This window comes from Gavia stellata, chromosome 1 (assembly GCF_030936135.1).
Source record: "Gavia stellata isolate bGavSte3 chromosome 1, bGavSte3.hap2, whole genome shotgun sequence".
NCBI lineage: Eukaryota > Metazoa > Chordata > Aves > Gaviiformes > Gaviidae > Gavia > Gavia stellata.
In genome coordinates this window covers 100,534,647-100,548,183 of record NC_082594.1, presented here as the reverse complement: position 1 = coordinate 100,548,183, position 13,537 = coordinate 100,534,647, and the positions used below count along the sequence as shown (strand labels likewise).

The 13,537-nt window shown below is 35.4% G+C and overlaps 1 protein-coding gene across 1 annotated transcript in view; it reads left to right on the top strand.

Moving 5' to 3' along the window:
- DYRK1A (dual specificity tyrosine phosphorylation regulated kinase 1A) overlaps positions 1–13,537 on the top strand; it is an 86,641-nt gene that overhangs the window by 21,367 nt on the left and 51,737 nt on the right. The window contains exon 2 of the mRNA XM_059815535.1: positions 8,135–8,214. Coding sequence (XP_059671518.1) covers positions 8,205–8,214 — 10 coding nt within the window. The 5' untranslated portion in view covers positions 8,135–8,204. The remainder of the gene's footprint in view (positions 1–8,134; positions 8,215–13,537) is intronic.

Sequence of the window (13,537 nt, the reverse complement as noted above, 5' to 3'; positions counted from 1 at the left end):
TGTTATAGCAAACTTTTGGACAGAAACTGTTGTCTTTGCCTGTTGGAAAATAAGATTTTATGTTTTCGTCAGTATAAAGGCATTGCAGTTAAAATAGTCTGTGTTTGAAGGGAAGAATAACCGCCCTTATTTCCCATATATATACATGTAATGTGCATGTGTGTGTGTACCTATATGTATGTATAACATGGGACAGAGCTCTTGTAGTTTTTGAGAGGTAAAAGCATTTCAGTATGCATTGCTTGTGTGGAGAGCACTATGAGTGCTGTCCCAACTATAAGATTAAAAAATTGAAGTAGCTGCATCTGAGTACCCTCTCTTGCCAGGTCTCAGAAGTAGGGAGTCTGTTTTGTAAATAAAGGGTACAACAAAGAATGATAGTAGTAGTTAGTGAGTGTTAAATTGGAAGAATAGTAAGCTGTAGTAATATCAAGATTGTAGTAAAGACCTGTAAACTGAGTGATGTTTGGCCACTTTCTGTGGAAATTTTAGGTGCTCCTTTAATTCTTTGTTTGCTAGCTTGCTTTATGGCTGAAAAAATTGAGGGAGAAGTAGGAAGGCTATACTCTCTTGAGACTTTTGAGGTCTAAAGTTCTAAACTGATGAATGCAAATATATAGTAGCATATGTTTTGCTTTGCATTTTTCAAGTTCTTTTCTCAACCACAAGGAACAGAAACAGTTCTTGTAAATGAAATGATCAATCATTTGAGGACATCTATAGAAAAATCTCAGCTCTGAAAAGCATTTCACAACTGTAAGAGCAAATTACTCTGGATAAACTAGTTTACAGCCCTTATGGATATTCTACTTTGAAATACGACTTTATTTGCATGCTACTATTTAGTTCATGTTTAACATGTTAACTAAAATGGATCTATGTCTTTAAAAAAATTAAAGAGTTGCTTATTAGATGTCACCTTTTAAGGAAGTCATAGGTAGGGTACGTGTGTTAACATGAAGAAGAATTAGATTGTTATACAACTGTTTTAGTAGGATGACATAGAAATAATTAAAAAATACCTGGATTTCTTAAATACCCTTCCCTTTCCTGGAATTCTGTTTTCTTCAAGCTTATGTGAATTTGAGGTGGAATTATTTTCAAGGATCATGTAAGTGGGACTCCTTAGAAATTGCATTTATAGTCAGGCCATTAAACAGAACAGAAGGAAGTGCTTGGTTATAAGAGCTCAGTGCCATCCAACAGTTGTGAATATTTTACCTGATATTGCAGGAGATGGGCAACTCCTGCTGTAGCTTCTCTTTGCTTCTTTTGGATGAGGGAGGGGAATGTAAATGCAGTGGCATGACTCTGCTGTTCCAAAACAGTTAAAACGTAACCGCAGCTATTCTGCTTGACACTATTAAGTGGGTGGAAAAAATAACCACTCCCCCCTCAAATTTGTCATTCCTTATACGGTTAGTATACTGAAAAATATTTTAAGTTTGTGCTTCTAAAATTAATATTTTTAGTCAATGAGTAAGAAAAGAAGCATATGCAAATTATCTAAAAAATCTGAAGTATTTGAACTTTTATATTAGCATAAGTGTGGGGTTTTTTTCCTCTGTTTTTGTTTTTTTTTTCTTTCCCTCCTAAGTTGTGTCAGTTTAATTCTTCCTAAAACCATAGGCTTTATTCTGGGGTTCACATGAACAAATAAATATTTAAAAAACAAATCCTGAGTTGTCTGGCTGTATGGGTCAAGTATAAGTTTTACACTGTTCAGTTCTTTCATGTACAAGGAAAGCAGTACTTTTTTTAGAAGTTATGCATTTCTTTTCATAAAAAGGGTAGGTTTAAAAAAAAAAAAAAAGTATGTTATAAATCGGGTATTTCAGAGGTTCAGATTGCACTCTGAAATCTCCCCGAATTCTTCCTCCTGCTCTCCATTTTTCCACCTGGGTCAGTTCCTCAGTGCAGTTTGCAGAGTGACCTGACCCTGTAACAGTAGCAGTGTTTCAGACAAGCAGGTGGTGGTGGAAAGGATACGGGCTGTTTAAGTGGTACTGCTGCTGAAAAGATACTCTTGTTCAACTGCAACTGTAGTTCTGTCTTTGCCAGGTTTGAATTTGGGTGAGAAACTTCGTGATTTCAATAAAACTGCTTGTACGTGCTTTGACGCTTAAAGGATGGGTTCTTGCATCACGTGTTGTAAATTTAGCGTAAGAGTGAAACTAGTAATTCACAGTATATTCTTTTTAGAGGAACTAGTGCTTTTTGGAACACTGAAAATAATTTTACAGTATACAAGAAAAATGATAATAGTGTGCTTTGTTTTAGATTCAGTTGTTTCATAAGGATCTCATAAATACTGATCTAGAAACTAGCATAGTCTTCTAGTTTAGCAGTGTGCAATTTAAAACTCATTGAGAGTACGAAGTATAATACAAGCTCTTAGGATGAATAGTGTATTGGTGAAGTCTAGTATAAGCTCAGTTTTGATAGTCGTTGTCTTCTCACCCTAACTTGAAAACCAGTCGTGCAAAAATGCCCTCTTCCCAAAATTTTAACATTCCCTTTCTTAATCATGGGGTAAACTGACATATGAAGGTGACTGTGCTCATAGTTCTGTTGAATGCGCAAACTAAACTGAAGAGAGATATATTATTTTTTTCTTACTGAATTATGAAGTTTAAAACCTAACAATAGTTTTAATGTAGTTGCTGACTATTGCAGGGAAAACGTTCAGCTAATAGGTTTTCCGTAATACCAAAGCACTTAAACCTGGAGGCAGGGATCTATGACTTCTTTGGGAACATGCTAAATGTGACGCTGATCACGAATTACTCATATTTTTCTTAGTACTCAGTATATTGGCTATCAGGTATAGAAACATGCAGGTGTCCATAAAAGTGGAGGGATATACTGGGGTTTCATGCTGAAACATATCTGCTTTTAATTTTATGTATGTGATTTTGTGGGTGAACCTGAGATGTTGTACTGAGTTCTGCTTTGTACATTGGATATATGAAGTAGTCTGATTTTTTTTTTTCTTTTCATTTTCATGAATTATTTCTTATATATAATATCACATCTGTTGGTCCAAAGTAGAACAGAAACAGTAAATATGTGTTTGTGTGTTTGGTTTTCAGATGTATGTTAATTTGTACATCTGAACACGTCATTTTGCCTAGTGACAAAAGACACTGTATGTGCGCTAGGTGCTGCAAGAACAATGATTTTGGAATTCCTCAGTTGTGTCTCTCTGGGAACTAGTCCTGGAAGCTGACAATTGCTAGCATCCTATGAGATTTATTTATTTATTAATTTTTTTAAAATTCCAGTAGTATTGGTTGTACTTCACATTTTATTATGCAGTGTTTTAAATAATACACCACATCTGGTCTATTGCTGACTCTTTTGCCCTGTATGTCTTATGTCAAGCAACGTAATTGGCTGTTCGTGCATAGTGTTAAGAGTAGGCTGTTGAGATGCAGAATAACAACGGCTTAAGAAATTGCTATTGTATAGATTGATGTATGTCTAGATCCATTCTATTCCAGTATGTTAATAATATCAATTTAGTGGTGTATACCTCAGGATAATTTTCCTAGTAAATAAATAAATATTTTTCTTCTAAGTAAGTATTTATATTTCATGTTGCTAGCAACAGGCCTGCCTGCATTTACTGAAGGTCGGTGACCTGAATTATGTTCATCTCTGACAACAGTGTGTGTAATCATGAGATATGCAGAGCTTTCTCTGGTACTTCAGGAGTATGACTTTAGAAATTACAAAATAAGCTTTTCACCGAGGAAGAACTTCCAGACCTTTGTTGTGATTAGTTTGCACAATCTTTCAATTTTTTACTAAAGGTGCCGTATTGAATCTTATAAACAGTGATACCAAATAAGGAAAATAAATTTATATACAAAGTGTTTTAATTAGTAAAATGTAAAAAGTAAAACCCTCCCCAGCAGACTTTTCTTTTAACTCAGGCTCTTGGGTCTGCGGTTGTTGATATTCTGAAAACTCTTAATTAAATTTGTCATGGAAAGAATTCTTCATATATGCTTAAACAAATTATAGTGAAAATGTGGCCTTTTTTTAAAGGTGTTTATGATAGTTGCCTTTAACACTTTGCAAACTTGCATTGGAGAGAATTGCATAGAATCTTTTAAATCTAGCTGCTTTAAATTTGTATTTATTATGTAAACAAAATACGCAACATATTATATGACTTACCTACATTCTTAAGTTTATGAAATAATGTAGTTTAAAAAAAATTAATCTTACTGCTCTGCTGCATCAAGATTCAGCTGAACTGGCTTCCTACTGTGCTCGTATGTAATAAAATTGTCCCCATTTGCAAAAACTCACAATCTGATTGATATCCAGGCAAACACAAAAGAGAGAAGTCGGGAGGATGATGAAACTTCTTCAGAGAAATGTTAGTAATGGTTTTTGCACTTTAACTTCTAGGTTTTTAGAAGTACGATTGATCTGAAACCAACTTTGATTTACATTGAATCTATTGATGTACGTTGGGTATTGAGTGTTTTGAAGGAAGGAGGATTCTTAAGGAATACAGTGGAATAAAACATTAGTCCTCAAAGAGGTTAACAGGCAAACTAGGCTTATGGTGTAAGGAAAAGTCAGAGACATGTGAAAGCTTTATGTTTTTCAGTCACCATCTTTCTAATATGGTGGAGTATAACCTGGGATAAAATGTGCTCAGTATCTTTGGTTTATTTAACTAAACATTTTGTGGTAAAGTTGAACTTTACACTTGAAATTATTCATTAATTTGGAGTGGCTTTGGATAGGTAAACCCATTATCTGTGTTTTGAGGAGATCAGAGGAGCATTCTGTGGATAAGGAAGATGAAGAATAGAAAGCAACAGTAATTAAAATAGGAAATAAAAGCATAAAGTAAAGTTTTAGCATCGTAGCTTCATACACAGTTGATTTCTAAGAACGTTGTTAAGTGAAAGACTTCAGGTTTTATTCTTTTGTTTGCTATACCACTTTCAATGATTTGCTTTTCAACACCTTTCTTGTCATCTTTTCCTCCCTTTACTCCTTTATTTCCAATTCACTTCTGTTCTATACCAGAACTGGGTTCTTGAAGCCCAGTAAATGTTATTACTAACGGGATTCTTCTAGTAATGATCTTACAAACTGTGTGATGAGTGGGATTTGTTCTTGCCTCCTCTTATCGTCAATTTATTATCTAAACCATGAAGCCCTCGTACAGGCTGTGTAAAAGGCCTTTTGGTTTGAAGAACTTGGCAATGCAGAGGCACAACAGAAGACACTCAATTATTGAGTTGAGTGTGTTGCCCCTGCAGCTATTATATGCCATTTGGTTGTATCTATTTAAAAAAAAAGGGTAACATTTTAAACTACTTTTGTTATGTTGTGTGTCCGTGATACTGTTACCATAACAGTAACTCATTGTCTTTGTTTTCTGCTAATGTCTTAAAACTATTTCTTATGTTGTGGGTCCCCTCTTAGAATGCAGTGCTACAATAGACACCTGCCTTTCTACTCCGGGTCTTAATTCCATGCTAGTTGTTCAGGTCTTCAGAATGTGGTAATTGTTGGATAGTTGTAAGGAGACTGAAGAAGTGCATTGGTTTATGATGGGTATGTTTTGCTGGTTAGCTATGAAATGGGTGGATGTATTGATTCCCTGTTCATGACTTCATAGTTACATCAGGAACTCTTCCTTATTGCCGGTAGCTCTAATGTCATCTTCTAAATTCAAAAATAATTCAGGTCTGTGTGTGTTACCTTTCCAGTTCGGTTTCTCCTTTCTTATACCTTTGTGAATTCTTTGCAAGAGAAATACTTTATCAGATTGTATTATAAGTGATCTTAAAATAGTATAGATTAATTTCCAATCAGCAAAAAGCATAGCTTCCCATATGTATGAAATCGCTTTACTGCTTTTACAAAATCAGCTGCGTGATTTCAAGTTTGTAGCTATAACTTGGTAGTCTTTGTGTTTATTGGATACTATGTTCTTATCAACTGACTTCCTCTTCTTATGATTTGGAATAGAGTTGGCAGTCTGTTGCCCACGACAGTGCCTTATATTGCTAGCGTTGCAGTCGGTTTGCTATAACATTAGGCTGTTGTAAAGCGCCAGAGATGTGCTAATGTGCTGCTTTTGGAGCTTACCATTCCCATTGTAGAACTGGCAGAAGACAATGTATGAATGCTCTACAGTCTATTTTGGCTGAAAATCAGCTAGCTTTGCTCAAACTATGTTTGTTGATAGTTTGAACTAAGCTGCATTAGTATTGAAACTGGCCTTGTACTGATGCAAATGAGAGGTGATTCTTCTTGTATTTGAGCTGCAAGGTGGTAAAGACAAAAGAGAGATGCCTTCAGTCCTTACAGCTACTACTGGAAAAGGCTTTCTGTAATCTTAGTGTCCACAGATACTTGTTTTTTTTCCTAGTTGCAGTATGTTAGCCAGAGAGAGCTTTCAAAAATGGGACTATAGCTCTGTAGCCTTAAGATACCCATGTAAGCTGGACCTATCAGGTGCTCCAGGACTTCTGTTGTTTCTTTGTTTAAATCCAAGGACTATTTAGTGTAAAGAAGAGAAGAGTTTGCTCTTCCTTCTTTTTTTCTTGTTCTGGAACACAAGTGACTGCCTCTGCTGAGTTTAGTAGGACTAAGCTCAGTGCAAGACACTGTGTCTGTGTGATGTATACACTTGGAATACATACCAGGCTGAATCTTTTATCCAAAGGGAAGTGATTTAGGCTTGAGAGCACCTAGTTTGTAGGATCTTGTGTAGCCTTAGGCAATACTCATCAGCCTTGCCAAATTCATTGCTACTGTGGATGTGGCAGTGACATTCTAGGTCTCTCTGGAACTTCAGTAGTGAAAAATTAAGGCTGTTGATTCATCATGTGGGATGGCCAGTTTGTTTGCCCCCTCCATCTTTTGGAGGCATGACAGCAAGAATTCACCTGCTTGTAAATTAACAATAGAACCACTGCAGCATATACTCTTACATGTATCACATAAGTAATTCTTCCTTGTCTTCCCACCACTCTCGCGCGTGTGTGTGTATGCGTGTCATATTTCCGTGGCACAAGGAAGAAGCCAGGGTGGTGGCAGAAAAGCTAGCTGGGCTTAGGGTATCTGCAGTGCTCAGTCATTGTTGATGAAGAAATGAACTGCAGTGTTTTATGCTCAAATTGGGTTATCTAAGTGCATTTTAGGCTAGACACACTTTCTTGGAGTTGCATATATCAGGAGGTGTTCAAACTGTAATCATCTAGACTCTACAGTTTGAACTGTTAGGTAATTTGCAAAGGTTCTTTAAAATTCTCAGTAATTTGTAAGTGGTTTTGATATTTTCATAGGTTGTAGAGTACTAATGGTATTTTGTTGGAGAACAAGTGAAAAGCAAATATTTGAAAAATACTTTGACCAGGGGTTGGTTAGTTGTTGGGTGTTGTGTTTTGGGGTTTTGTTTTTAGCTGTGTTTTTTTTCCTTCTCATAATCCCACTGTTCTTTTTAACTTTTATTAGAGATTCCTTCGTAGAAACTCATGTCTTTATCTCTTTGTCTTGTAGAAAGTTATAATTTTGTTTTTCTGACCATATTGTGATTTGGTGTAAGGTGAACTTAATTCAATTTCATGTGAGATATGAGGAAAAAATGGACTTGTACATTTGTGGATTTATGTGCACTTACAGTTCTGTAGTTTGTTGATTTGGGAAAATCCCCCAGAAGTTCACTCATATTTTATAAATATTGAGTTTCTGTAAATCTATATATTTGAGGGCTTTGCAAAGGTTGGTAACTATCAATCATTTCACTTTTGCAGGTTTGAGAAGAGCTTTTTTTGGATGACCTTAATTTTCAGAACTGTTCAATGACCAATTGAAATTTAAGTTAATCCCTGAAATCTTGACACCTAGATAATTTTTTTCCCAATGATAGATGTCAATGGAAGATAGTCTTTGTAATGTCTGTCTCTACTTTTACTGTTGGGTACCTTCGTTTTCCGTTGGTACTTCATTGGTTTAGTTCTGTGGTTATACCTGAGAGCTAGGGTTGAGCTAAGCACTATGTGGATCTAGTAGAATGGAGGTTTACAGTTTTTTTTAAGGTATTTTATTAGTTTGTATTTATGTTTACTTCTCTTTTTTCTTCATTTTGCAGTGTTGTTTGCTGCTGGACTCCCCCTGTTCCCCACACCCCCGCAGGATGATATGAGACTTGAAAGAAGACGATGCATACAGGTGATCTTATTTTCAAGGGCTTTTAGAAGGGAAAATCTTTGATGTTCTTGATCTATTTTTTGTTTCTATTCTTTGTACATTTGGAGGTACATTCTCTGTACCTCCAAAATTATGTCGTTCAAACCTTAGCAGAATATTTTAAGAACCTGTGGAATTTTGAAATCTTTCTTTGCCCTTTGAATCTCTTTTGCAACTGTCCAGGAAGAAAATGGTTTCCCTGAATGGAAATATTTTTTCCAAAGTTCTATGCAAAGAAAAGGTTTGCTTTTAAAGATGCTAACTAAATGTACTGCTTTTAGTCTTGTCTTGTTTGTTACTATCTTTCAATGTCCCCCGCTAGCCAACAGATGTATGTCACCTGTTTAGTGACACACTATTTCAATCATTCATTAACTTTCTTTTAAAGAAATGTTACGGATCCATCTGAAAAAGAGCATCACAAATTAATAGCTAAGAGTTCATTATGACTCATCACATGCTTATGTCCAGTTACTGTAAGATTTCTCAAGAACTGAGGATAGGATCTTTGAACATCATTGGAAGTTACTAGCCATTTTTAAAATTGATGTTTTAGGAAGTTCTTCCATTTTTTTCCAGTCAAAATACTGTAAGTGCCAAGTGTATTTACAGAGTAAATAGCTTATTTTTAGTGATACTGTTTTGCTGGAAATATGGTTAATATTTTGACATGAAAAATCTTGATCAGTAGAAGCAGAACAAAATTTAGGTTGTACAGGAGGATTGATGTAGTTCTTTATACCCAAATGCCCTTATTTAAGCAATGAACATTTCTGTGACTTACGTTTTGAGGCCTACGACAGTGAAGTACACATAAGACAGATCTTTTGTTTGCTTGTTCAGCTTTAAAACCTATGAATCCTTGGGGCTGGGAAAAAAAGCTAGATAGATGTATGTATGCATGCAGATCATCTCCTGATTGACAGTTTTCAGTTGCATCAGCTGTTCATGCATAAACAGCTTTAGAGGGTATATTTACATGGAGTATGTTGGATTAAGGCCAAGATGCTGTAAGTGGATATTTCCTTCTGTGAAAATGAAACATTCGTTCATTTCAGTTGAATGTTTGTAAGTTGTATGTTGATAGCTCAAGTAAAACTGGGTCTAAAGAATTCTAAAATTAGGTGGGGCAAAGAAGAGGAGAAAGAAAAAAATATTCTAAAGATATATTTCATTTGTCTTAAATATTTAAATCTAGAGGAATAGCATTTAAAGTCTCAAAATGAAATCTTTCGATGTCCTGTCAAATTCTTGGAGCTTTGTCTAATAGGCAGTCAGTGCAATTCATAACATTGTAGGTCATTTGCTTGTTGCAGTGTAGATTAAAATACAGCCCAACTTAAATATTGAGAAAATGGTTTGAAAGCTTTGAAAGTATTCATCCCACAACTGAAAAGAGAGAGAATATTATGAAATGGTACCTTGTGTATCTTACACTGTTTGAGAGCATTGTTTCATATTGTAATACATTAATCTGATTTAAAACTTAAAACATAAGCACTTTCAGTTTTGGTCAGGATTTCTAATGATGGTAAGCTTGTAGAATTACGAGCTTAAAGAATAGAAATGTATACAAGATTTTGAATTTGAAGTAATAATTCTATCTTCTAAAGCCCAAATTCATTATTTAGAAGTCCCATGATAAATACAGAGTGAAAAACAGTGGTACCTTGACAAAGACTTTCAGGCTTCTGACATGTCATATAAGTTGGAAGTTAAGACAAGTAAGAATTATTTGCAGTTTTCTGTTTATTAGCAGAGCCAATATTAGTTTGCTGTGATTCTGAGAACAAACATGACTTGCACGCCTTAAAATGAAAAAATGTACTGTAATTATTTTGTAATGCAGTAACAGCAAGAGTCATATGATGACTCAGCTGATATCTTTCTCAAGTTCAAAGTAACTGGTGAGAGCTCAGGCCAGAAATTGAAAGGTTTTGTGGTTATTGAGGATGGTTCTTTTGCATTTTCAACAAGGCTTGGCTTCTGGGGGTGACTGATCTGGGTGACTGATCAGAGATGCCTGGTAATGTCTAAGCTACCTTTGGCTAAGGAATGAAAGCTTCTATAGGGTAAATAAATTCTTTGTTATAAAGGGCATCACTTCATTTCACTGGAAACTGACCTACTCTAAACCCCTAAAATTAACCACAGTGTAACTGGGGGGAAACAATCCTCTTGAGAAAGAGGATTTTTTTCACTTTTTCTATCTTGGAATATTTGAATTTTACATCACCATTTCAGCTGAAAACACAGAAATGTATGAAGGTCCACTGCTTTAAAAAAAAACAACACTGAAAATATGAAGAAATGGTGATATTGAATCTTATTTTCCAATTTGACTAACGAGGAAAACAAATTTGCAGCATGTCTTGGCTTCTCTTTTTGCCCTGTTCTTAGCACCTATGATATGTAGGACACATATAGTGAAGGGCACTTTAAGATATTATTTGGAGGACTGAAAGATTTTCAGTAATTGCTTTTTGTCTATCATGTTAACTTGTAGATTTTGTAGCATCTATACTGCATTTCTGCGAAACACTGCAAAAAGCAAAGCTGGGGGTTCAGCTCATTGTAAGAAAAGCTAAATTTATATTTCAGACATGCTGGTGCATTACAAATGTATGTTGTGATAACAAAGTTAGTGCCTTAGAATGTGGTTTGTGATAAAAAAAATACTTTCAGAATGTGAATTTTTCTTTTTTACGTCTTTGTACTTTGAAAGTCAGTCTCTCCAGGCTATTTTGTGAAAGGAAGGAACCATAAGTGCCAATGCTATTGCTGCCATTATGGTTGTAGTTATGCTGATAATCATACTACCAAGTGTTTACTTTGTATGGTGGTGTAGCATCAGTTTTGGGATTATGCGGTGTACTTATAGGCAAGGATTCATCTTGTGTTTAAAAGTTCATGTTTTCAAAGCAATTGCTACATCTTGTCCTGCACCTGTTAAGCAGACTGTAAGTGTGTAGTTGGTTGTTACTTTTTTTCCTCCTCTTTGCGGAGGCTACCTTATAAAAATGGATTGGTTTTACAACAAAGAACTTCCTGGTTTTGGCTTTGATTTATCTATTTAGCTGCAGCCTAGGAATATGTAACTAAAAATGATTAGTTGTCTGATCTTTAAGCTTTTGAAGAGCTTAAAGCTTCTTCTCTTTTCTTAACCTTTCTAAGAAAAGGACTCATATCTCAGTTGAGAGTATAAGGGACCAGTATAGATCTACCAAACCAAAAGTACAAGTTCCAGAAGGATCCATTCTTTAACATGACATGCTGATCCTCTCAGAGGAGATTAACTGGTAACAGTTACTGTTGAAGTATTGTTCTTGAAAGCAGAAGGGAATGAAAAAGAGTCTGCATGTTATGAGCTGTTTTTTGATCATGATGCGCTTTATATTAAAACACAACAGATACCTCTTTCTGACTTAGATTTCCCACAAGACCATTGCACAATGTTGTCTGGGACATTTCTGCATACTAAGGGCAGCATGGAAACAGGGTAACTGTTACCAGTTATCTCTTAAATAGACATATATAGTATATAAATATTATAGTATTTTTGTCCAATTCTTATGACTGTATAAACTGATCCAGAGGTTTGATCATGTAAAATCATTAAAAAGAAGTGTAGGGTGGTTATTTTATCTTTAATTGTGTAGTAGAATTTATCATGTATTAACTTTTTTTAACGCATTCACATTTTCATGGGTAGATTTGAATGTAGAAAACAGATCAAAATAATAGTTATATCAAATTCTTCTCTTCATGATGAAAATGTATTGAATGCACCAGAGATGTTAAGAACCAAGCAAGTGATATGAAATGTGAAAATGGTATATTCAAGTTTGTATATTCAAGTTTGATAAAATATTGGAAGTGATCATATTGCTCTTCACTTTAAAAAAATATTATTCATGTTTGGAAAAGAAAAAAAAGCCATTCCAATACGACTCAATAAGAATAGTGCAAGAACAATGAAATAGTAAATACTTGCATAGATACTTGCCTCCCTGCACACCCAACACACGCGCCCCTGCCCCCCCCCCCCCCCCCCCCCCCCCCCCCCCCCCGCTACATTGCTTATTAAAATATAACAAATGCAGAGTAAAGACTTCTTGGAAGTTCTTGGATTAGGTTGAGTTTATAGTCTTGCAAGTGTTCAGGTGTTAGTTTTATGTAAGAGTAGAACAAAAATTTAGACTTGGGCCATGTCTCTCACATCTCATATTCCTAATATTTTAGCTACTGATTTCATTGAGCCTGTAGCTATTTTGAAGAATGTTTTTATATGTGTCAGTAGTAAAAAAACAAACCAAAGCAAAAAACGCCACTGTTATTCTGTAGTCAGAAAAAACTGTGTCCAGTATTGCTGCTGTGTGTTTTGAAGTTGATCTGTATTACCAGATCTGCTGATATGCCTTTGAACTAGTTTGTTGAGAGCTACTTTAAGTTTAACCAGCGAATTCCAGAAACTTACAGGGGCATTACCTTTTTATCACTTACCTGTATCTTCTTGTGGAAATGATGACTGTACTATCTATGGTTCTGCTTAAGTAATTGCATACCTGGAGTGTCTTTTGTGAAATGTATGTTGCTGGCATAAAACCAGAACTGGGTTGTAAAGGCACAAGCGTTTGGCCTGTGTGCTAATTCCATACTGAAGCACAGTATGGGCTGGTTCTGGTTTTGTTTCTGGTTGGTGACTTTCTTTCTAATTAGACTGATTCTGTCCGTCAGTAACTTGTTCATATATTTGACTGTATTGTTACAGGCAGTTTTTGTTGGCTATTCAGATCTTGACTGGGCAGATAAACAGAAGTTTAACATGAACAGAAGATACCAAGAAAATAACGTAAGAGACAGGGTTGCTCATTAGTAGTGGAAGTTTTAAATATAGATAGCTAATGAGCACTTTGCATGAATAAGAATGCTTTTAGGGGTTAACCGCTATTTTTACATAGATAACTCCCTTTGCGGGAGTTGTTCGCGCTGTCTTTCTGGCTGTTAGTTTTTTGTCAGCAGTTGTGAGAAAGCAGTCAGGAATGAGTTGGACACAGTTGCATACTGAAGGGCAACAGTTATATTGAAAGTGGAAGTTCTGCTTTTCAGAGATGGAGTCATTGACCTCAATGAATGATAACCTTGAAGTCAAGAGACTAGATTAATGCTCTACTTTCTGTATTTGAGATCAGAAATATGAAAACCTGGACAGCTAAAGTTAGATTCATGCATCCATATTTAAAAAGAAGTTGCCTATTTAAAAGAAAATGGATTTTTTCCCCCCTCCTCCAAAATTGCTTAGCAC